We start from the raw sequence: 22,586 nt of genomic DNA, 5'->3' as shown, positions 1-22,586 counted from the left end.
TTTACCTTTTTTTACCTTGCATAATGCAGGTCTAAGGCCCCTTTCACACGAGCATGTCCGGATAAGGTCCGGATGCGTTGCGGCAAACCCGTGCGAGTAGGTACCCAATTGTAGTAAGTTTTGACTGTGATTGCGTTCCGTTGTTGAGTTTTTATCGCGTGGGTGCAATGTGTTTTTCACGCGCGTGATAAAAAACTGAATGTGGTACCCAGACCCGAACTTCTTTACAGAAGTTCAGGTTTGGGTTCAAGGTAGTGTAGATTGCATTATTTCCTCTTATAACATGGTTATAAGGGAAAATAATAGCATTCTGAATACAGAAGCGCAGCCGGCATCTCTTCTGTCTTCATCTGTGAGGTAAAGGACCTGTGGTGACATCACTGCACTCATCACATGGTCTATCACATGATCTTTTACCATGGTGATGGATCATGTGACGGACCATGTGATGATCACAGTGACGTCATCAAAGGTCCTTTTCCTGTGCACAGCAAAGAAGAAGACAGAAGAGAAGCCGGGCTGCGCGATCAAGTGGATTAAGTATTATTTTTTATATTTTTTTTAACCCCTCCAGCCCTATTGTACTATGCATTCTGTATTAAGAATGCTATTATTTTCCCTTTTAACCATGTTATAAGGGAAAATAATAATGATCGGGTCCCCATCCCGATCGTGTCCTAGCAACCGTGCGTGAAAATCGCACCGCATCCGCACTTGCTTGCGATTTTTACGCAGCCCCATTCATTTCTATGGGTCCTGCGTTGCATGATAACGCAGGACCCATGCTGCGATTTTCACGCCCCGCACAAGTGATGTGTGAAAATCACAGCTAGTGTGCACAGCCTCATAGAAATGAATGGGTCCGGATTCAGTGCGGGCGCAATGCGTTCACTTCACGCATTGCACCCGAGCGGAAAACTCGCTCGTATGAAATTGGCCTAATTCTCAGATGTCTCTGAGATGGTGGGTGGAGGCAAGCTGCTCCTCATACACTACAATTGGTATATTCTGCTTCTGATTTCTCACTCACTCAGAAGCATCATATAGGAGATTATAGAGAAGAACCTGGCAATATACAGATGTAGTAGAGTTAACACACATGCTTTATGAGACGTGTTATCTAAACTGAATGCGTTAAGCAAACACCTTCAGGTTCATTTCAATGACTTTTGTTTATAGATAATGCGATGAGTTAAGAAATTTGAGTTAAGAGATTGTGTGTTACCCCTGCTACATCTGTAGATGTGAATAAAGCACCTGGGACGTGATTAGCACTGCTGAATCATTACTGTGCTGTGACTTTCTTTGTTTCAATCTGCACTTCCTTCCTCCTCGTCCACTCTATGGGATGTTGTCATTTCATCCTTCAGCAGGCAGGGTTTGGTTTAATAAGAAGGATTTCTTACCAAGTTCAGAAAGAAAGTTAATGGGGTATTAGACGAATCAATAATTGTCCTAAAAATCTGAATATCGTTCGCTATACACTGATTTTCCTAGTGTGCAACCGTTACTAGCAATCGAGAAAACGTTCGATTCTTGGTCAACATCACTCACATCTTTCAACTTGTCAAAAAAAAGATTGTCCGTCGACATGACATCTCAGTGTGTAATAAGTCTTTACCTGATCGTCAAGACATCATAGTAGAGGAGTAGAATCAGAGTGGAAGCTCCAAGTGCTGAAATCTTTGTATGTAATATATGCATTTATGGACAATTCTCAACTTTAGAACGATCGCCATAACGATTACTTCGTGATCATTGTCTTGTGTAATAATGACCAATGTTACGAACTATAATGACTCCATCGTCAAATGTCATTGCCAAAACTACTTGTCTAATACACCCTTTAGTTTAGAAAAAGCGAGAGGAAGAAAACGGTTGATAGCTCTAGAAGAAGGCATTTTTTCTCTGCTAAGATATATGAAAAAGTTTCTTATTTTTAACTGAACTATTGATTTATGCAAAATTGTGTGAAAGTACAGTGACCATTTCAAGGTATTCTCTGGTTCTAGGAAATAAAGGTGAATACGAGACAATCATAAAGATAAAAATCTACACTGTGTTCCTGATTTGTACTGCTTTTGCACAATATTGTTTGATGTGTAATGAAGGAAAGCCAAGAACATCTTGGGCACAGAGGGCAAGCAATGAATTTCTTAATCTTCTTTACTCCCTGCTGGTGCTAGCATGCATGCTCGTCATTGTTGTGCTGCTTTTTCAGACAATCCGCGCCCTTAGGCATGTCAAATATTACTTCCACGGAATGTCCTGCACTGTTGTGGTAGCAGTGGTCTCAGGTCCGTAGACCTGGAGCTCCAGGACGGCAGCTGTCAAGCACACTACCTGAGCTGCCCATAAAGATAACAGAGAAGTGAGAGAAAGACAAAAGAAAGAGGGACAAAAGACAACAAAGAAAAGAGAAGAGTGTATCATGTAGTGCAGGTTTCACATATGGTAGATTTCTTCTCTTTGTATTACAATTGTTGTGGTGCTGTAAATCAAGACGGCAATGAACATTTACAACAGTTCCAAGCACATTCCACTTCTCACTACTTCAAAGACCCAATATCTATATTTCTTTAAACTATGCATGCATGTGCTTTAACTTTCCATGCTCATAGAGTGGAGACAAGGTTTGAAGCTTACACATCAATGGGGAATAAAAATGACAGATCACATTGATTTTAATGGAAGTATTCAGTTAGAAAACCCTCACTGCTTTTCTCCAGAAACGGTGGCCCACCTGTTCATGGTTTGCTCATTTCTTGTACTCCATTGTACAGAATGGGGCCAAGCTCTAGTAGGACACATAACCTAGGGACATAGATATAACAAGAGTATATATACATATATATATACACATACACACACAGTGTGGTCCAATAACATAAGAGCCTCAGTGTGGACCCGAGAAGAAGCAGTTTAGAAGGTAAATTGCCATCTGCATAAAGACCTGTTGGTTGACTTTTATGTGCACACTATTGTTGAAAGGTCTGTAATACTGTAATATAAGCTACAGTATACAGCAGTTTACTTATGAGATAGGGTAACATAATCATAGTTTTCTATGGGCGGGTAAATGCCTAATGGCCAAGGTTGAGAAACTGATCCCTATTAGTTGTCACCCAGTAAGTATAAATTTTCCAGATTTTCTGTTCTGTTGTGTTGATATTTTTGTTGCACAATTCAATGGTTGAAAGCTTTTACTAATGCGAAAACTGAAATGTGATAGCCATAAGTTCAAGCAGGTCAATGGTAACATTAGCAGGAACTCAAAAATGTGAGGTTCTTCAGCATCAATCTGGCACATCATCCATTTTCCTGGACCCCCCCTTCGCACTTCCAGATTAAGCAGAAAAGCAAATAGTGACTCGCCATGTGGTCTCAGCTTATTTGCTTCTTAAATTAGAATGCAGCCGGATGTCATTTAGGCAACAGCAGGGGTGGACTGGGAACTTAAAGTGGCCCTGGAAAAAAACCTAAAAGTAGCCCCATGTTGTAGGCGGGTACAAGATGCAAGAAGGCGGAGCAACACAAGTAGGTAGGATCAGCAGGAAATATGTTTTATTACTGGAATTGGTGTGAATGGTGCACTATTTCATTTTGGATGAAAATGTTATCATGGACTGGATTTATAATTGTCTGGCCCAGGTAAAATCTTTATGTTACGGATGCTGAAATATACTATATATGTTTATTTTCATGTAGAGGTTGAGGGGTGGTTAGAACTGCATCAAAACTGCATTGGAGGAAAAATACACATACGTTTTATTGCAGTTTTTGATGCAGTTGAGGTTTTTACATGTGGAATTTGTTAAATGGGTCCTCCGGGAATGATTTCAAAGGGCTACCAGCAACCTGTCCTAGAATGAGAGCAGGACCGGTTGCCTCCACTTGCCGAGCTGCCTAGTAGACTGATGGGGCATTGCCTCACTACACACTATGCTCCAGCACTTGCATAAACGACACATTGGAGAGCGCTCCTGGTAGGCTGCTCAGCCATGATGGAATATCATAGGCAGGATCACATCTATTGTAGAGCAGTTTGTAATGGGGCCCAACCCCTAACCCCCCTAGGCAACTCTGCAAGTGTTGGCAACCAGTTCTGCTCACATTCTAGAACATGTTGCTGGTAGGGTTGACAACCGTCCAGAAATTTTTGGACATTCTGTGAAAATAGGCGACTTTTCTTCCTGTGATTTTTTTTTTGAGGTTGGTGGTACTTGACTAGATTATTTCGGAGGTAATTACCATCATTTTACAGCTCATAGTAAATGCTGGTAATGAGTTATTATCAGTACATTGAGCGATGGACATGTATTACTTATAATCTTTATCATTCATTATGGTTTTCCAATTAGTCCGAAATTTGTTTGACTGACTGTGATTTTGGAATAAGTTGTACAGAAAAAAGAAAAATTCTGGTTGGAAACCCTGGTTGCTGGTGGCCATTTTAAATCATTGCCAGAGAAACCCCTTTAGAGGGGACCTGTCACCTCTCCTGACTTGTCAGTTTTAGTAACTACTTGTATTCCCCATGTAATATTTCTGGAACATCTATTCTTATGACTCTATGCTGTACCATTCCTCTATTATTCCTGCTCGAATTTATGAATGCAGTTTGTATTGAAGGCCCAGATGGGTGTTACAAGTTGGTGAGTGTCCCTGGCATCACCAATTGGATAGTGTTAGACTATGCAGGGACCCCCCCCCCCCCCCCCCAACTGCTAACAAACATTGATCTGGACCTTCATTGCAAATGGCTAGCAATTCATTGAGCTTCTAGCAGGAATAATAAAGGAATGGCACAGCACAGGGTCATAAGAATAGATGCTCAGGAATACGAGTCAGAAGAAGTTACAGGTCCTCTATAAATAAAAATGACGGCATTGGGTTTTCTCATGCAGTTTTGATGTGGTTTGGACCACACCTTGATTGCTATGTGTGAAGGTACAGTATATAAATGGCTTTGGCAATGCTCCTTATTTCATATGGAAAATAGAGCCGGATTATTGTACCGTACTGGAAGCTATAACTATACATCATAGCATTGACGTGCAGGTCTGGATTTACCTGAATGGTTGGATCCTTCCAATGGTTATGAAATCAGGCATATGACACACGTTATCAAGCACACTAAACATAACCATTCAGAGATTAATATAGTATTCAAATGAAAATCTCATTTTTCAAAATTTTGTAACGTTGTTAAATTGTTTCTATAAAACACTGCTGGTTTGGTTGTAGTCAATCCATCTGCAGAGAGGGACAGAAGAAGACGAAGAAGACGAAGCTGCCTATTTTTGGAACCAGTTCTGAGGCTACATGTAACCCCCCTCCCCATTAAAAATATATTTATGCAAATTGTCAGTCAGAAGTGGTTAATTAAGCCCTGCAGACGCTATGCAAATCCGGTGCACAGCTTCACTACTGAGACACTGCAGGGCATGTCAGAACGTGTTCATCATCCAAGTCCTGTGGTAGGGTAGGATGTAGTCTGCTGTGTAGTCAGAGCTCCATCCTGTTCCTATATACATGTTCTAATGACTGGATCAGGGTCCTCACATGTTTTACTTGTTAGTTAGATTAGTTTGTTACAATGTAATGTCTTATTTGTTTGTACATGATCACTCTGTGCAGCGAACACGTTGGTGCCATATGAATAAAGATTATGGGGGAGATTTATCAAACTAGTGTAAAGTAGAACTGGCTTAGTTGCCCATAGCAACCAATCAGATTCCTCCTTTCATTTTCCAAAGGAGCTGTGAAAAATGAAAGGTGGAATCGGATTGGTTGCTATGGATAACTAAGCCTGTTCTACTTTACACCAGTTTGATAAATCTCCCCCTATATGTATAGATTAAATGTGATGCAGCAGGTTTGGCTCAATCACAATAAGGGTATGTTCACATCTGTGTCAGAGGCTTCAATCCGGGCCTCCGTTTCAGATTCCGTCACAAAGATCGGACAAAAAAGTTCTGCATGCAAGACTTTATTGTTCAGTAAAAAAGTAAAAAAAAAGTTGAGATGGAAGAAGACTAAAGTTTATTGTTTTCCACTGTGGAATCCTTCACATATGGCTGCTCCCTTATGGGACACATTGTGAAGATTGCCAGTCGATGAATGTCTACAGAGTTCGCCAATGTCAGCAGGACCAGCATCTCTTAAATAATGGGAGTTTCTAGGCAGTAAATGTCAGGCTTCATTTTTCCTATGTACTGGTTAAACTTCTGGTTTGTCAGTGCAGTCATAGCGCAACTTCTACTATTCAACATGAGGTAAAAACTGTATTTGAAGGAGTTGTCTGGTTTAGAAAACCACACTAGTAGAGAACTCAAATGGGTTAATAGAGGGGTATCCTACATATCTGAAGACCCCTTTACCATAGGGACTATGACAGAAATGTTGATATGATTTCATGTAGATCTTTTCTCCATAAGAAATAACACAAGTTGTATTGCTATCACAAATTTCATTAAACTTCCATGCAACTTAAAGTTGCTGTGTAGCCCTAGCCATAAAGCCTACTACCAATGTATTCTTTGAGATGCCTTCTAGATGCCTTTAAAAGGGTTGTCCATGTTCGGGGGCCTTTCGGCCTAGCCCCCCAAGTTGCTGGACCCATGGAAGGAAACCTACTTACCTGCTCCATGCCTGCGGTCCCCCTCTGCCACTGATGCACTCTGGTTCCATGTATCAACATCCAGTTTGACGGGGATCACATGTGCCGCTGCAACCAATGACTGGCCCCTTGTGTCCTGTGACAAATTGACGTGACACATGAAGGACACATCACCAGTGTGACCAGTCATTGGCTGCAGTGGCACTCATGATTGCCGTCAAAAAAGCAGAACCAGAGCACGTCAGTGATGGTGGGGGACCCAGGAGTAGGTAAGCATGTTTGCCTCTGTTGGTCTGGTGAGTGAGGAGGCAGGCCTTAGGGCCCCCAAAAGGATCTATAACTAAAGGCACTTTTACATATGCTGATAATCGGACATAAGACATTGGTGTAAACATGGCAGCAGACAAATGAGCAAACTCTCAATAGTCGGTTGATTACATCTTTCATATAAGCCTAAAAGTCATCATTGTTGGCAGCATATCTCCCCATGTAAACAGGGAATGTGCTGCCGAAAAATATGCAAACAGCTTGCAATTGGCAGTGTCTGCATTGTTTTCACTGGCATTGGCAGTTTGCACTGGCAGCCCTTTTAATTGAGCACCAGTGATCGATTGGGGCTCATTATGGCCAGGCATTGGCCTATGGAAAAGGACCCATAGACAACAACCATTCCAAGATAAAGATCACTTCAGCGTTTCATGCAATTTATTTTCTAACAAATGTGTAAATCTTTGTAAAAAGACTGTGTTCCCAACCTGTGATTTGTGGTTCCTCATACATGTGTTTCTTGACTATCATTAGCTGTTGAAACCAACTGCTTGTCATTTGCAATAAAGAGTGAGGAAGACGGCTGTTCAAACCATGATGTGCACAGTATCACTTATCATACATCAATAGCTGTTGGCATACTGGTATGTACTTTTGGGTTAGCAAAACGGAGCAGCAACCACTTTACCAAGTGTTACAAAGGAGTTTGGACGAGTATAGTGTATCTAGCAATGTGTAGCATCTGTGCCCTGGGGCAGCAGAGCCTGAGAATTTTGTTGGCAATTATAAAATGTACAACTGGCTCGTGAAACCACAGCCTGAAACTTAGAACTGGAGATTTAGAACAGCCTGAAGTTAAAATCAAAGTCAAGAGAGGTTCACCGGCACCAGCATCTACAGCTTCTCTAAAAGTGCTTAGAATGACAGGAATAGTATTACTGATTCCTGCACCACCATAACTCAGGGTGGGATGAAGTGTGGGTGATGTAGACATCCACCAAGAGAACAAACGATCTGTGGCAGATAAAAATCATTGAGTAAAATAAAGATTTGCATTATTTGTACAACCCTTTGGATGCTGTCTTTCAGTTGCTGTAATTTCTGTAGCTAATGATGCCCATTTAACACTTTACGTAAGCACACTGGCAAGGGCGTGGCCCACAGGAATAGACCTTCTACATTATCAAAGTAATGGAGAAATGAAGGAAGCTACAGGAGACCAAGACTCTGCAAAATATATATGGTAAGATGGGTGGCCCTTCATTCAGTACTGCACTTGTATGAAGGGGATGGTGGTGGAAAGAAATGAGGAGAATGTAAACTAATGATTATAAATTAGTACACTAGGATTTGGTGGAGAAGGACAACTGAATGATTATTTCTCCAACAGTTATTACGTGAAACTTCAGGGACCAAGGATGGGTAGGTTGATGGAACATGTTGAAAAAAGTCCTGCTCCTGGCAGCTTGTTACCACCCCATATGATCCATATCATGGCACCATATCCAGTAGAATATGAAAATAGTGCCATTTTATGTAATAAAATAAGTGTTGTTCATAGTTAGGCCTAGTCCACACTTCAGTGATTTCCAGAAATGATTTTTTTAAACCAAAACTATGAATGGAGCCACCAATAATAGGGTAGAATGGAAAGATCTGTACTCATTCTGTGTTTTGGACCCGCACCTTGTTTTGACTGAAAATCACTAGGCCTCATTCACACATCCGTGCCCTTGGTGAGATCCGTGACAACATGGTTAGTGGTTTAACCGTGAAGATGTCTGTGAAGGATCCATGTTTGGTCCATGTGTCATCCGTATTCCATGGATACTGCTAAGCTGAAAATTAGTTTCTAATGGTCTCCTACCAATGGCCTGTGAAAGCCATTGACTAAACATAGATGACATCCATGCTGTGCTTGAGGTTTTCAAAAACCTACAGACTATAATGTGCGTGAGGGATCAGTAATCATGGACAAAATAGGGCCTGCTTCTTTTGTGTCGTCATGGACCCATGGTCCGTAGAAAGCCATTGGTGTGAATGCACAGAACAATGGATGTGTCAGCAGTCTGTGGAGACCACGGACAGCACACGTCAGTGATTCATTGATGTGTGAAAGAGGACTTAGCAAAACGGGTATGATAGCAAAAAAAAAGCACCACATTTGTCCATGGGCTATGTATAGTATTTAAATTCCAACCCATTTATTTGAATAGGAGCATCAGTTGCTGTACTACTACATAGTTACAGAATGACCACTACACAATGTATGGAGCTGTGGTGTTTACACCTGATCAGTGGGGAAGCCAATTGTCAGACCCCCACCAACCTTATATTGATCACCTATCCCAGAAATGTCTAGTTCTCATGTTATCAGCTGTTTACCTACCCCCTTCCCCTTGCTAAATGCTTTGGATACATCCAGGATGGGAGCAGATCACAGAAAGATGATATTACACATGTAAATACCAGTCTATGGAGAGAGGAGAGGGGAGAAGAAAAAGGAGCTGAGAGAGACAACACTCCAGGAACGCCAACAAAGAGACTGCACAACTACATAGGATGTTTATATCTCAGCCTAAGTGCTTTATCTACAACCATAGAGGTCTGTGGTTCTCTGTAATGTCCTCAATGATCCTGGGGCTGCTACTGAGTGAGTAAGAGAAGGTTAGGAAGCAGATTATTCTCTACTTTCTGTGTGCAGTGGATGGTATCTAGTCTCCACCCACCAAACCTGGGAGAACTAGAAGCTAGAAGCAGAGCATGCTAAAGAATGGCAAATACAAGTCATATAATGGGCAGAAATAGTGTTATTTCTCATGTACACACTGTACTACTGATTAAGTGAAAGTTTGTTGAAAGGTTACGTGCGCTTAAAAAAAACCTTTTCCTCCCCTGATCCATTGCTGTGTTTAGGAGAAATATATTTTAAAAATATGTAAATTAGGGTTTAAGTGCACTAATGTTGGGCTCTAGTAAACTCTGTGCACCCTAGCTCCTTCGCCCTGCATCCTTGGTCACCCCCCTGACAGGGCCAAGCATCCATGTGGATGGGGAGAGTCCAGAAAAGCAGATCGGGGGAACTAGGGTGTGCAGAGCTGGTAGGGCCCACACTCGGGGCACTTAGACCCTAATTTGCATATTTAAAACATATTTCTCCTGATTTGGGGAAGAAAAGTACTTTTTTTTAATCAGCTGGGTTTGGCCTACCAGGGATTATTAGGGTTGACAATCCTGGCGGATGCCTTTTAAGTGACAGCTGCTATATGTGCTTATATACTATATTCACTCCCCACATAAATACAGTGCAACCATATGCAAGAGTCAAAATTTCTTGCTATTCACCCATTTCTATAAATGCCCTACTTTAGTCAAATTTGCTGTCATTTTGTCAAGAAAGCAAGTCATTGATTGATTGATTGATTGCACTACTTATGAAAGGCACAGCCACCGATTTTTACTTGGTACAGAAATCATAAAAAGGGCCCTGGCACTCACAGAATATCAATATCCAATTTATTTAAGACAATGTTGAGGGTCCCTGGGAATGGATATCGACTACATTATATCTTGTAGGAATATTTACTAGAAAAATGGACTTCCCCTTTAAATTCAACTCTTTTAATTCATTCTTTGTAAAATATCATAGAACAAAGCTTCAGTACCCAAGCTATTCTCGCAATGCAATGTGTAGCTCTGCTGTAGCAGTTGTGTGCCGTCACAAAAGCCATAGACTGTTCTGTCGCTGTGGGTTTAGCTTTGTCATTACAACAGAGTGGAGTCATTCAGCCCAGATGAGGACAGGTGCATGCTAGAAAGAAAGCTTCTAAACTTAGCCGCCTCAGACGCTTCCTTTCCCACAATCTGTGCTTTTTTGTCTGAGGTCATTGTGTCATTTATTTTGATGCTATATTTCTGTGTATATAATATATGCCCTTGTAGTCAATGGGACACATCTAAAAAATTATTGGGGTCATTTATCAAACTGGTGTAAAGTAGAACTGGCTTAGTAGCCCATAGTAACCAATTAGATTCCAACTTTCATTCTTTAGAGCTCATTTGGAAAATGAAAGATGGAATCTGATTGGTTGCTATGGGCAAGCAAGCCAGTTCTACTTTACACCAGTTTGATAAATGACCCCATACGTCTACAGCGGAATAGCTATTTTCTCCAGATTCACAAAATTGTCAGAAGGGTATATGCAAATTTGGCGCAAGTACTGCCCCCTCTGAAAAATGGCATGTGCTTGATAAATCTGGTGCATGTATGCACAAGCCCAAATGGTTGGCATCAATGAAAAGATCATTTCTGAATATGGCACATTTGCACCACTATAAATCCCTTATCTACTGTACATGCGCCCCATTATTTCACATGAGATGAATTTGGATAGTTTTATCTACTGTTTTACGTACCTGGAAATTAAAATAGACACTTTTACCACCAAAACAGCCCCCCACTATAAATTCCGCCATTTTTCCTTTAGTTTTATGGACTTAGATGTATAGCTAAGCAAGACCCTGAAACTTACAGTATGAGGCCTCGTCCACATTTTTCATCTGACGTGTGCTGTCCGCATTGTCACAGACAGCACACATAACCATTGATTTAAATGTGTCTGTTTACATTCCAGTATTTTTTTTACTGACCGTGACCGAGTCATGCACTACATTGATCCGTGATGCGGACCAAGCACACCCATTGACGTGTATAGGTCCGTGGACACAACACGGATGGCATCCATAATGCATCCGCTTTTCACTGAAGACTAATTGGAAATAGTGAATTATAGATGACACGGATGGTAAAAACTATTTTTCACGGACATCTTCATGAATGAAACACGTATACTTTTTTAACGCAAAAATGTGGGCAAGGCTTGAGGGCTCATTGAGACGACCGTATGAATGAGTCTGCATCCGTTCCACAATTTTGCAGAAAGGATGCAGACCCATTTGTTTCAACGGGGCTGCAAAAGATGCGGACGGCACACCGTGTACTGTCCGCATCTGTTGTTCTGTTCCGTGGCCCCGCAAAATATATAGAGCATGTCCCATTCAAGTATAGTTATTTGTATAATGGGCTGCCCTTGTACACGGGTGACATCCGTGTTTTGTGGATTCGCAAATTGGGGATAGCAAAACACGGCGCAGTCGTGTGAATGCGCCCTAAAGTTGCTGAATTTTAATATATTCAATAACTGACATATCTAGGCAGACCTGTCTAGGCAGACCTGTATCTAGGCAGACCTGTCTGACATATCTAGGCAGAAGAGTTATAGATGAAAGTATTTTACATTAGACTGTATTCTGCTTAAGGAGTAGTTGCCAGATTATAACATGGGCAAAAGAGGCAGTTGCCCTCTGACCAACCCCACAAGGGGCATCAGCTACTGTATCAGCTAGGCACTGACTGTGGGTGACCGGCCTGGGGCACTGATTGAATGAGTGGTTCATTTCCTGTATGTAGAGAGGGACTAGGAAGTAGAGACCAACATGGCTGCAGGAAGCATTGGAACTGAAGACGAGAGGGATTTGGAGAATATACAGTAGCCTCTTTTTTTTATTAGCTTGTGGCCCTTTTATATAAAAAACATATAACATTCAAACAACCCCTACATTGCTATATAGCATTACATGGGGCGATTATATAATCATGATGGCAGTATTAATTAGGTCCTCTATATTAGTATTATATTGTGGCACTGTTCTTTGAGGAGTATTAGGGCAGAATTGCCCTCCGCTTCTCATAGCATTCCAGCTGTCCCAGACTGAACCCAGCACAGTTATATAAGCCTTTGGTCATCATGTTCTGCATGCTTTATATGCTTGGTCCTCCTGTGACACATTTACAGGTTCATCATTTTCTATTAGTTGTACATAACCCACATCTACTGTATATACACAGCTTCTCTTTCTAGCACTTGTTTGGCCAACATGGACCAGGCACTGAAGACACTCCCCCCGGAGAAGAGCAAGAATCTGAAAAAGCTTCCAGCCTCAACAAGACATCTGCACTCTTTGTGTATACATTCTTTACTATAATGAACATGGGATCTCTAGGAGAAGTCTAAACCCCAGAGAACTATTGCCTGTAGAATACGGCAAACCATTGTTAGATTATATGTATACAATAGTTTTAATCATTTGTAAACTTCAAATATCTATTGCAATGTTTTCTGGCTGCATGCACTTTTTTGCTTTCTCGTATTGTCCATATAATGTGTCACAAAGACAAAGATATCCGTTTCTACCATGTGCCATAGATTTCTTACCAGCTCCTGCTTCAGTTTTCTAAGGTACAGGTCCATAGTCTTCATAAATGTGATCAGTTGTGGAAGTCCATTCGCCTGCCCTTTAGGAATGGCCAGCAATCAGTCGTGGTAGAACATTGCTAGATCCAGGCTGGTTCCAGCACAGCTCTCAGACTTAAAATGCATATAATGATCTAGAAGGTCTGTTGAATGAATGTCCATTTGAGTGGCCAGGGTCAGGATCTTCACTTTGGAGCTTCTTTTCCTGGACTAAGTTCCTCCTGTTAGAATGTGGTAGCTTAGAGTAGTTGACAGTCCGCTTTCTAAGCAGACCGTCTTTCTCAGAGCTGAGAGCAATGTGCAGGGATAGCTGCTTCTCCCTCCAGCCAATGGCAGCTCCTCGCTCCTTATGAATAGACAAGCCCTGCTGATGAGTAACATGAAGCCCACAAGAGGCGGTAGCTAAAGCACACTTCACCCTTCTGTGTGAAGAAGGCAACAATACACATCTTATAGTATATGCTTTCCTGCTTGAATTAGGGTAAGGCCAGATATGCAGGGTTTCTATACAGTTTTTAAAGCCCAAATCAGGAGTGGGTCATAAAAGTAAAGAACATATTAAGGATAGACACTTTATTTACTATTTTTTGGATCTACTCCAGGTTTTGGCTTAACAAACTGCATAATAAATCCTGCACGTGTCCGCACCCTTGGCAAATATTACATTTAGCTTACAGGCTTTATACATTACAACTGTACTGTAACTCAAGTTTTATAACATTCGGTTGTTTGTATATTTTAGGTCTTAAGTCTTTTGTCTATTTTAGGTTTTATGTCTTTTGATTCTCACGCTGTCTTTTGAAATCTGCAGCAGATCCTATTTATGACACTTACGTTGTAGTTTTCATGGTTTTCCAAGAAGAAATTCCTTAGGTTGGGTTCAGAGTTTAGCCTGGCCAAAGCGAGGAGAAGATCCAAAAGTAAAGGAAGAGGATAAAGGAAAGACTTAAAGCAATAACACGGTTCAAGAAACAAGATAAATCACATTAATTGGAGAATGAACAGAATGCTTACATGGTGACCTCCTTTCCATCTTGTTATCTGCAGATGCGCTAATTCTTGGGCTTCTCTTCTGTTATCAAAGATTGCCTCACCACTGTGCATTGGTAGCCCAAGACACTTCACACTTTTCCAGTCCTGCTCTTAGATCGGCCAGCACTGTTCATGTGAGCACCGTTGGGCAATCCAAGGGCAGGAGGAATTGTCTCATGCTAACAAATGTACAGTATGTATACATCAGACAGTCTGAGAAGCGGTGCAGCCATCTTGAATGGCAGAGAAGAAGCTTGGGAATCAGCAGATCTGCAGCTAAAAAGGAGTGCACTATACAAGTGATCTGTTTTGTTCCCCAGTTAATGTTTTTTTCTCGAACTGGAGGGTTGCTTTAAGGCTCATGTACATGGCTCCGTACAACCTCAAAGTGGTACAGAGTCACAACAGGGAAGCCATAAAAGTATATAAGCCTTTACTTTAAAGGGAACCTTCAACCAAGAAATGCAATCTGCAAGCAGCATGTAAGAGAGCAGAGACAGCTGAGCAGATTGATATACAGTTTTGTGGACGGTCTTCTCAGTGACTGACAGCTATCTATGTATACACACTTACACAGAGAATGCCATGAATCACTGATAAGTCAGCCACTGTGTACAACTGAGCTCAGAAAGATCAGAGATTTAAAAGTATGAATTACAAGTTTTGGTGACTCTTTTCTCACAAAACTGTATACTGTAATCTGCTCAGCTTCTTCTGCTCTATAACAGATTGCACACATCTCGTGGGGACAGGTTTGACTTCAGTTTCATAGGAAGATATATGGAGGTTTCAATCTGTATGAATCCACTGGAAAAAAAATTATGGAATACTTTATTGCATTATGTGGAGGCATTGTCCCTTAAAATTATCTCTGAACATATACCATCCAACCAGGGGTGCATCACCAATGAGGCCAGATGAGGCGGTCGCCTCAGGCAGCACCAGGTAGGGACAAGAGGTGGGCAGCATAAGAGCCATGGGAAATGGGCGCTTTCATTGTGGCAAAGGGTTTAGGTTAATAAATTGGCATTGGGGAGGGGGGAGGGCACCGTTTCAGTTTTTGCCTCAAGCAGAAGAAAGGCTAGGTGTACCCCTGCACCCAAAAGAACCTGTATGGCAGCACACGGAGGCAGAAAAGCTCTGTGCCTGTAAGTTCACACATCCAGGGTTCTTTTCTGTAGAGAACCCGCCAGGACAACGTAAATTAAAAATACATGAAAGATGCATAAAGCTATTAAAAATGCAAAACATTTTTCATGATGTTTTAATGCAGTTATATAAAACCTCAGGAAAATTACATTTAGCTTTGATGCGTTTTCTGTCTTTCCCCTTCTAACGTCAGTTTCTCTCTCAACCACAGTATTAATACTGCATAGACCACATTCTTCATAAATCTGACCGGTTTTCTCAATAGACATTTAAAGGGGGTGTCTAACCTTAGCACGCTACATAAATTCCTTCGTAGGGGTACCTTAGAATCTAAAAGAGACTTTTTGGGGAAACACTCTCCTCCTAGTGGAGAACATTTTAATGTTAATAGAATTTTCTTCTTTTTGAGGTCATTGGTAGGGTCAGCCCAGAACATAGACTTTACCCCCTTTGAGAGAATGACCGCATACTCTCTGTATAAGCAAGGTCTTCTGTCCAGAGTATATGGATACCTTGATGCTCACCCAGAAGGGATAAAACTTCCTTATATGTTGGCGTGGGAGAGCGACATGGGACTGGAATCCTCTGTCTCCACTTGGTTCCAGCGTTCACAAACACTTACGAAAGGTTCCTGGCAAGTTACCTTAGCTGAAACCTCTATTAAAATCTTGCATAGAACATACATGGTTCCAGCCAGGTTACATCTTATGTACCCAGAGGAATCCCAGAAATGTTTTAGAGGATGTGATGCGGACGGCACGATGCTACACACTTGGTGGAATTGCCTGGTGGTGAGGCGTTTCTGGGATCAGATTTGCTCATTTATTGCCACCACCTTAAGTTGTAGATATCTGGCTACAATCTCTCAATGTCTGTTAGGCGACAAACCCTGCAGGGTTAACCATGGTTAATTTCAAGTTATCACAATTTATCTTGCTGGCAGCAAGAATTCATATCACTTTTAAGTGGCGCACACCCTCACTTAGCAAACAAGCGGTTATAGATAGGGTCAACAAATTGCTCCTTTGTGAAAGACTCACTGCAATCAGGACAGATACGGGCAATGTCTTTTAAAAAGGTCTGGCACCCTTGGATGTCATCTACTTTCTCTGTGGACCTCAGATACACCTTCACGCTATAATGCATATATATGTGATTGAGCCTCTCATTGTACCCACTTACCTCTGATACTGATTGATCCGAGTTGTTTATTTTCCTTTTTTTTATTGTTAGATTTTCTCTAATAACACATATGGATAAAGATCTGTGATGCAGTATTATTCTGTAATGTATCTTTATGCTGTAATTTTCCTACTTGAATCATAAAATAAATGATTTTTGAGACTAAAGGGGGTGTCTAACTTCAGCAAATGGCGTTTATCATGTAGAGAAAGTTAATACAAGCCCTTACTAATATACTGCATTGTCCATCCTGTCTCCTTTACTGACTTGATTAATGTTTCATTACATTACACACTGCTTGTTTCCAGGGGTTACGACCACCCTGCAATCCAGCAGCAGTGGTCGTGCTTGCACACTACAGGAAAAGGCCTGAACCGTGGAAGTGCGCATAGGCTGGTGCTTTTTCCGGTAGTGGGCAAGCCCGGCCACCACTGCTGGATTACAGGGTGGTCGTAACCATGGAAGTGAGCGGTTTATAATGTGATAGAAAAATGAATCAAGCCAGCAAAGGAGGCAATATGGACCATCACAATACATTAGTAAGAGCCTTGTATTAACTTTCTCTACATGATAAATGCCATTTACTGAAGTGAGACAAGCATTTTAAGGAAGGAAACTGCTTTATCTGTGCCCCAGTAAATCGAGCACGCTACCATTTGAAAAAAAAAAATGCTATAAAACGGCATGCATGATAACGTGCATTACTCTATTACGCGTTCACATGGTTTTTTTAGGTGATTTTCAAGCTGCAAAAGAAGAACCATGGGAAGAATATATTGCTAGGTCACATTTTGACTGGATTTACTACATGAGAATCTGCAGGACATGTCACCTCTGCATCATGCCTTAATAATCGCAAGTTGGGCAACACCTTTAAAGCTGCCCACACATTCAACAGCTGTCGGACGAGCTTTTGGCCGACAACTATCTCTCCCGACTCCCTCCCCACTTCCTGATGCATATAAACAGCTCGGCCGAACATGTATGTTATTCTATGGGGAGAACGGAGAATGCCACTGCCAGACATGGCAGTTTTAAAGGATTGGGCAAAAATATTCATTTCGCCCAATCCTTGTCTCCCCTGACATCTGTCGGGGGAGAATCGGGAGCTCCACATACATCAGTGTGTTAGCCGAACCTGCCATTCTTGGCTAATGTGTATGGCCATCACGTTCTGAGCATATGTCGGGGGCATGTATTGGGAGGATCTCCTGACATATACCTCTGACAGAAGGCTATGACCAATAAGCACACTGTGGGTTATATTGCTAATGGGCTGCCAATGTAAAATCTTTATATGGATTATTGTGTAGTGTACTATACCGTTCCACATTGCAAAAAAGTATAATCAGTTTAAAAGTCCCTTAAAATTTTTGGAGTCCTGTCATTCAAATGCATTCTATATATTTATGGCAAATTGGAATAGTCTGCGGCTGCCTGGGCATGAGCAGCTACGGGCATTTTTTTACATCAGCAGAGTTGTGAGTACACAACTTACTATACCTGAGTATTTTTTAATGCCAGCTATGAGGGGAAAGCAATTTTCTCATCATTTGGTATACAGAGTGGCTACAATATGGTTCTGGCCCGAATGGCTTTATTTCCATACTGGGCAGAGATTTAGGGCTCATGCATACGGCCGTTCCATGCATCGGGGACCGCAATTTGAGGTCCCCAATGCACAGGCAATATCCGTGAGGTTTCCACAGACGGATGCAGACCCATTCAACTTGAATGGGTTGCGTGATCCGTCCGCACCGCAAAAAAATGGAACATGTGGAGGCAATGAGAGAAACCCCACGGCAGCACTCCGTAGTGCTTTCTTTCCGCACTGCTCATTCTCGATAACTTGAATGGGTCCGCATCCGTCATGCGGTGCAAAAATTTCCTGAGCCCCTATATTGCGCTGTTTACGGACCGCAATACGGGCCCGGCCAGCACACGTTCGTCTGCATGAGCCCTTAGTAATATTAACTTTGAAAGCTTATACACAATTTAATTAAGTGATATCATCCTTACACATACATCATTAAAATAATCCATTACACCCCCGTTTTCTTGTATTCTTCGAATTCAAAAATGAATTCTACAGAATATAACAAGAAAATGGTAATGGTGTATCAAAGTCGTAGGTTTCAAAGTCGTCATGGCAATAAACACTTCTAAATAACATTTCTAGATGAATCATAGACACTAAGGATATGAATTAAGCCTTTCACACCATAACATCTGCGTGACGGCTGATAATTGTTTTATTAACCCTGCACACACTGGGAATTCTAATAATTCCATGCTACCGGGTTCAAAGCATCTTAAAAGGAATTGCTTGTTTTGGCATAAGTGTAAGGTCTCCGGCTTCTTTGTTTCTTGCACCCATGGTTGTAGTTAGAGATCAGCTAATTACTTTGTCACGAAGCGCATTATTTGTAAGTAGTCGGTGCAATGACAGGGAGCTGCGATAGCGCCGCCCCCATCATTGTACCCCTCAGATGCCGCTTTCATACATGATTGCGGCATCTGAGTGTAAAAACTGTGTGAAATTAACAATAAAAAAAAAATGTCATCAAACTTACCGCGTCCATTTGCTTGTGATGGGCCGTCCGCCGCCATCTTGCTTGAAGATCTTGCACGACGTGAGATTACATCATCACGCCGGCCGGCGTGGTGACATATGACGGGATTTCGGCCGAGATCTTCAATCAAGATGGCGGCTGGTGGTCCATCGCGAGCAAATGGAGGAGGTAAGAATGAATTTTTTGTATTTTTTATACTATTTTAGGGTAAATGGATTCGGTTACACGAAGCACTAGTTGTAGTTAATGCATAAATTCGGCCTACTATGAGGGGACGAGAAGTAATAGCAACGTTTTGTAGTTACAGACCTAAATCTTTAATACATGTTCCAAGTTTTCATTTCTTTGAAGAGTAACAACTTTTGTTTGAAATCTCAGATCCTGTATCCAAATGAGTGAATTGCAACACTGAGATATGTTGACAATATGGAAAAGTGTTTGATGCTCACTGAGCAGACACTGTATGGGGTAGATGAGAGGAAGGGTGGTAGTATGGATGATCAGGAAAGTGAGGTAGGTAGCTGGATTACATTTACAAAGCAGGGTAGAGGGAAGAGTGCCAGAGAGGCTAGCCCTAATCTTCCACACCCCAACAATTTGGCAAGGTTGGCTCATGAGGGGAATGTCAGTTTAGGGATGGCACTGCTACAGCAAGAAACTTCCTTTGCAAGGCAGGGGAATGTTAGCTCCAGTAAGCAGGGGACCAGGAGAGCAGGGCAAGCCAGACAGGTGCTGGTAGTGGGAGACTCGATCATTAGGGGAACAAATAGGGCGATCTGTCACAAAGACCAGGATAATCAAACAGTGTGCTGTCTAGATGTCGAGTTCGACATATTGCAGATTGGGTTGATAGAGTACTGGGAGGGGCTGGTGAAGACCCAATGGTCATGATACACATTGGAACCAATGACAAAGTTAGAGGTAAGTGGAAGATCCTGAGAAATTATTTCAGGGATTTAAGTCGTAAGCTCAGGGCAAGGACCTTAAATTTCCAGTACCACAAGCCACATCATAAAGGCAGCGGGAGAGTAGGGATGTTAACAAGTGACTTAAGAATTAGTGTAGGAGGGAGGGGTTTGGGTTCCTGGAGAACTCTCCGGGACGGGCTGCACCACAATGGGGAAGGTGCAGCTGTTTTGGGGGAGAAGATGGCTAGAAGGTTGGAGGAGTGTTTAAACTAGGGACTGGGGGGAGGGCAATTCAATTATAGGAGGGGAAGATAGTGCAGATAGAGTCATGGGGTTAGGTAATGGAACTGGGGGAAGAATGGAGGGAAGGACTAGAACAGTTCATAAGGAAAGGTGTAGGGTAATTAATTGTATGTATGTTAATCCTCTTGTTTCTGCAGGACCTATGGTGAGCACGGTGATGTCATCGCAGGTCCTTTTGCAGGTCCTGAAGAAAGAAGAGGATACCAGCTGCACGATCAAGTGGAGGAGGTGAGTTTTTTTTTAATTATTTTTACCCCTCAATGGCCATTTCATTTAGCATTCCGTCTTAGGGCTCTTTCACACTTGCGTTGTTCTGTTCCGGCATAGAGTTCCGTAGTCAGGGCTCTATGCCGGAAGAATCCTAATCAGGATTATCCCCATGTATTCTGAATGGAGAGAAATCCGTTTAGGATGCATCAGGATGTCTTCAGTTCCGGACCGGAATGTTTTTTGGCCGGAGAAAATACCGCAGCATGCTGCGCTTTTTGCTCTGGCCAAAAATCCTGAACACTTGCCGCAAGGCCGGATCCGGAATTAATGCCCATTGAAAGGCATTAATCCGGATCCGGCCTTAAGCTAAACGTTGTTTCGGCGCATTACCTGATCCGACGTTTAGCTTTTTCTGAATGGTTACCATGGCTGCCGGGACGCTAAAGTCCTGTTTGCCATGGTAAAGTGTAGTGGGGAGCGGGGGAGCAGTATACTTACCGTCTGTGTGGCTCCCGGGGCGCTTCAGAGTGACGTCAGGGTGCCCCACGCGCATGGATAACGTGATCGCATGGCACGTCATCCATGCGCATGGGGCGCTATGACGTCATTCTGGAGCGCCCCGGGAGCCGCACGGATGGTAAGTATACTGCTCCCCCGCTCCCCACTACTACTTTGGCAACCAGGACTTTAATAGCGTCCTGGCTGCCATAGTAACACTGAACACATTTTGAAGACTGATCCGTCTTCAAATGCTTTCAGTTAACTTGCGTTTTTCCGAATCCGTCGTGTAATTCCGGCAAATGGAGTAAACAACGGATCCGGACAACGCAAGTGTGAAAGAGCCCTTAAGAATGCTATTATTTTTCGTTATAACCATGTTATAACGGAAAATAATAAAATCACCCGAACATTGAACCTGAACTTCAGTGCGGTTTGGGTTCGTTCAACCCTACCCAGGAGATCTGGCAGACAAACAGACTGGACACACAGACTGGTTCCCAGGCCAATCAAATTTGTGTGCATGACCTCTAAGGGTCCATTCACACGTCCTGTTTTTTTTCATCCTGAAAAACGGTCCGTTTTTTGCGGATCCGTTGTTCCTGAAAATGTTTCCGTATGTCATCCGTATGTCATCCGTTTTTTGCGGATCCGCAAAAAACGGAAACATGTATACATTTCAATAATCAAATAAAGTTGTTTGGATTTCTTTGAAAAGAAATTGAAAAAAAAAATAATAATAATTGTTATGTGTTTCCAGGAACGGAATCCGCAAAAAACGGATGACATACGGAATGACATCCGAATGTCATCCGTTTTTTGCGGATCCATTGACTTTGTATTGTACCAGGATCCGATTTTTCAGGACAAGAATAGGACATGTTTTATATTTAAACGGACATGCGGAACGGAACAATGGAAACGGACAGCACACATTGTGCTGTCCGATTTTTTCCAGGACCCATTGAAAATGAATGGGTCCAGATCTGGTCCTGATCTGTTCCTGAAAAAACGGAACAGATCAGGAAAGAAAAAACGGACGTGTGAATGGACCCTAATAATCAGTTTATTAGTACAGGATATCCCCTTTAATTCCTGTCTTGTCAGCATTTTCTTGTAAGTAATAGAATGGTCTGGTGTGATAACTTTAGGCAGATCTAAGGTCAATAAGATCCTTCAGAAATATTCATTGTCCATGAATATGCCATAGGCACAGCATTCTATTTTAACACTTGTAGTCCTATTTCTAGATGTACAGTACTTACCCTTGACCTACAGACATTTGCTACCAAATATACTTTGCTACTGAGGCAGTGCCAGCATCCCATTCTCCACCCAAGGAATGTGACGGAATAACATTTCTGCTGATCCCACATCTCCACATACTTCCATCTTTCCTTCAGCTGTTTGTGTAGAGGATTACTGGGGGCATTCTAGAAAGGGACAGAAAATGACAGTTGTTCATCTGCATGGAGATAATTCAACCTTCCTCTTTACAGTCTCAATTAAAGGGGTGAGAAAAAGCAAT

The 22,586-nt window shown here is 42.0% G+C and overlaps 1 protein-coding gene across 1 annotated transcript in view; it reads right to left on the bottom strand.

Annotated features, from left to right (window-relative positions):
* The window catches only part of INKA2 (inka box actin regulator 2), a 29,218-nt gene extending 15,708 nt beyond the window's left edge, over positions 1 to 13,510 (bottom strand). Inside the window, exon 1 of the mRNA XM_044286515.1 lies at positions 13,165 to 13,510. Coding sequence (XP_044142450.1) covers positions 13,165 to 13,209 — 45 coding nt within the window. The 5' untranslated portion in view covers positions 13,210 to 13,510. The remainder of the gene's footprint in view (positions 1 to 13,164) is intronic.
* Positions 13,511 to 22,586: the final 9,076 nt, after the last annotated feature.

Source organism: Bufo gargarizans, chromosome 3, assembly GCF_014858855.1.
Source record: "Bufo gargarizans isolate SCDJY-AF-19 chromosome 3, ASM1485885v1, whole genome shotgun sequence".
NCBI classification, from domain to species: domain Eukaryota; kingdom Metazoa; phylum Chordata; class Amphibia; order Anura; family Bufonidae; genus Bufo; species Bufo gargarizans.
The sequence above is the reverse complement of the archived record's forward strand: the minus strand, read 5'-3'. Positions and strand labels throughout refer to the sequence as shown.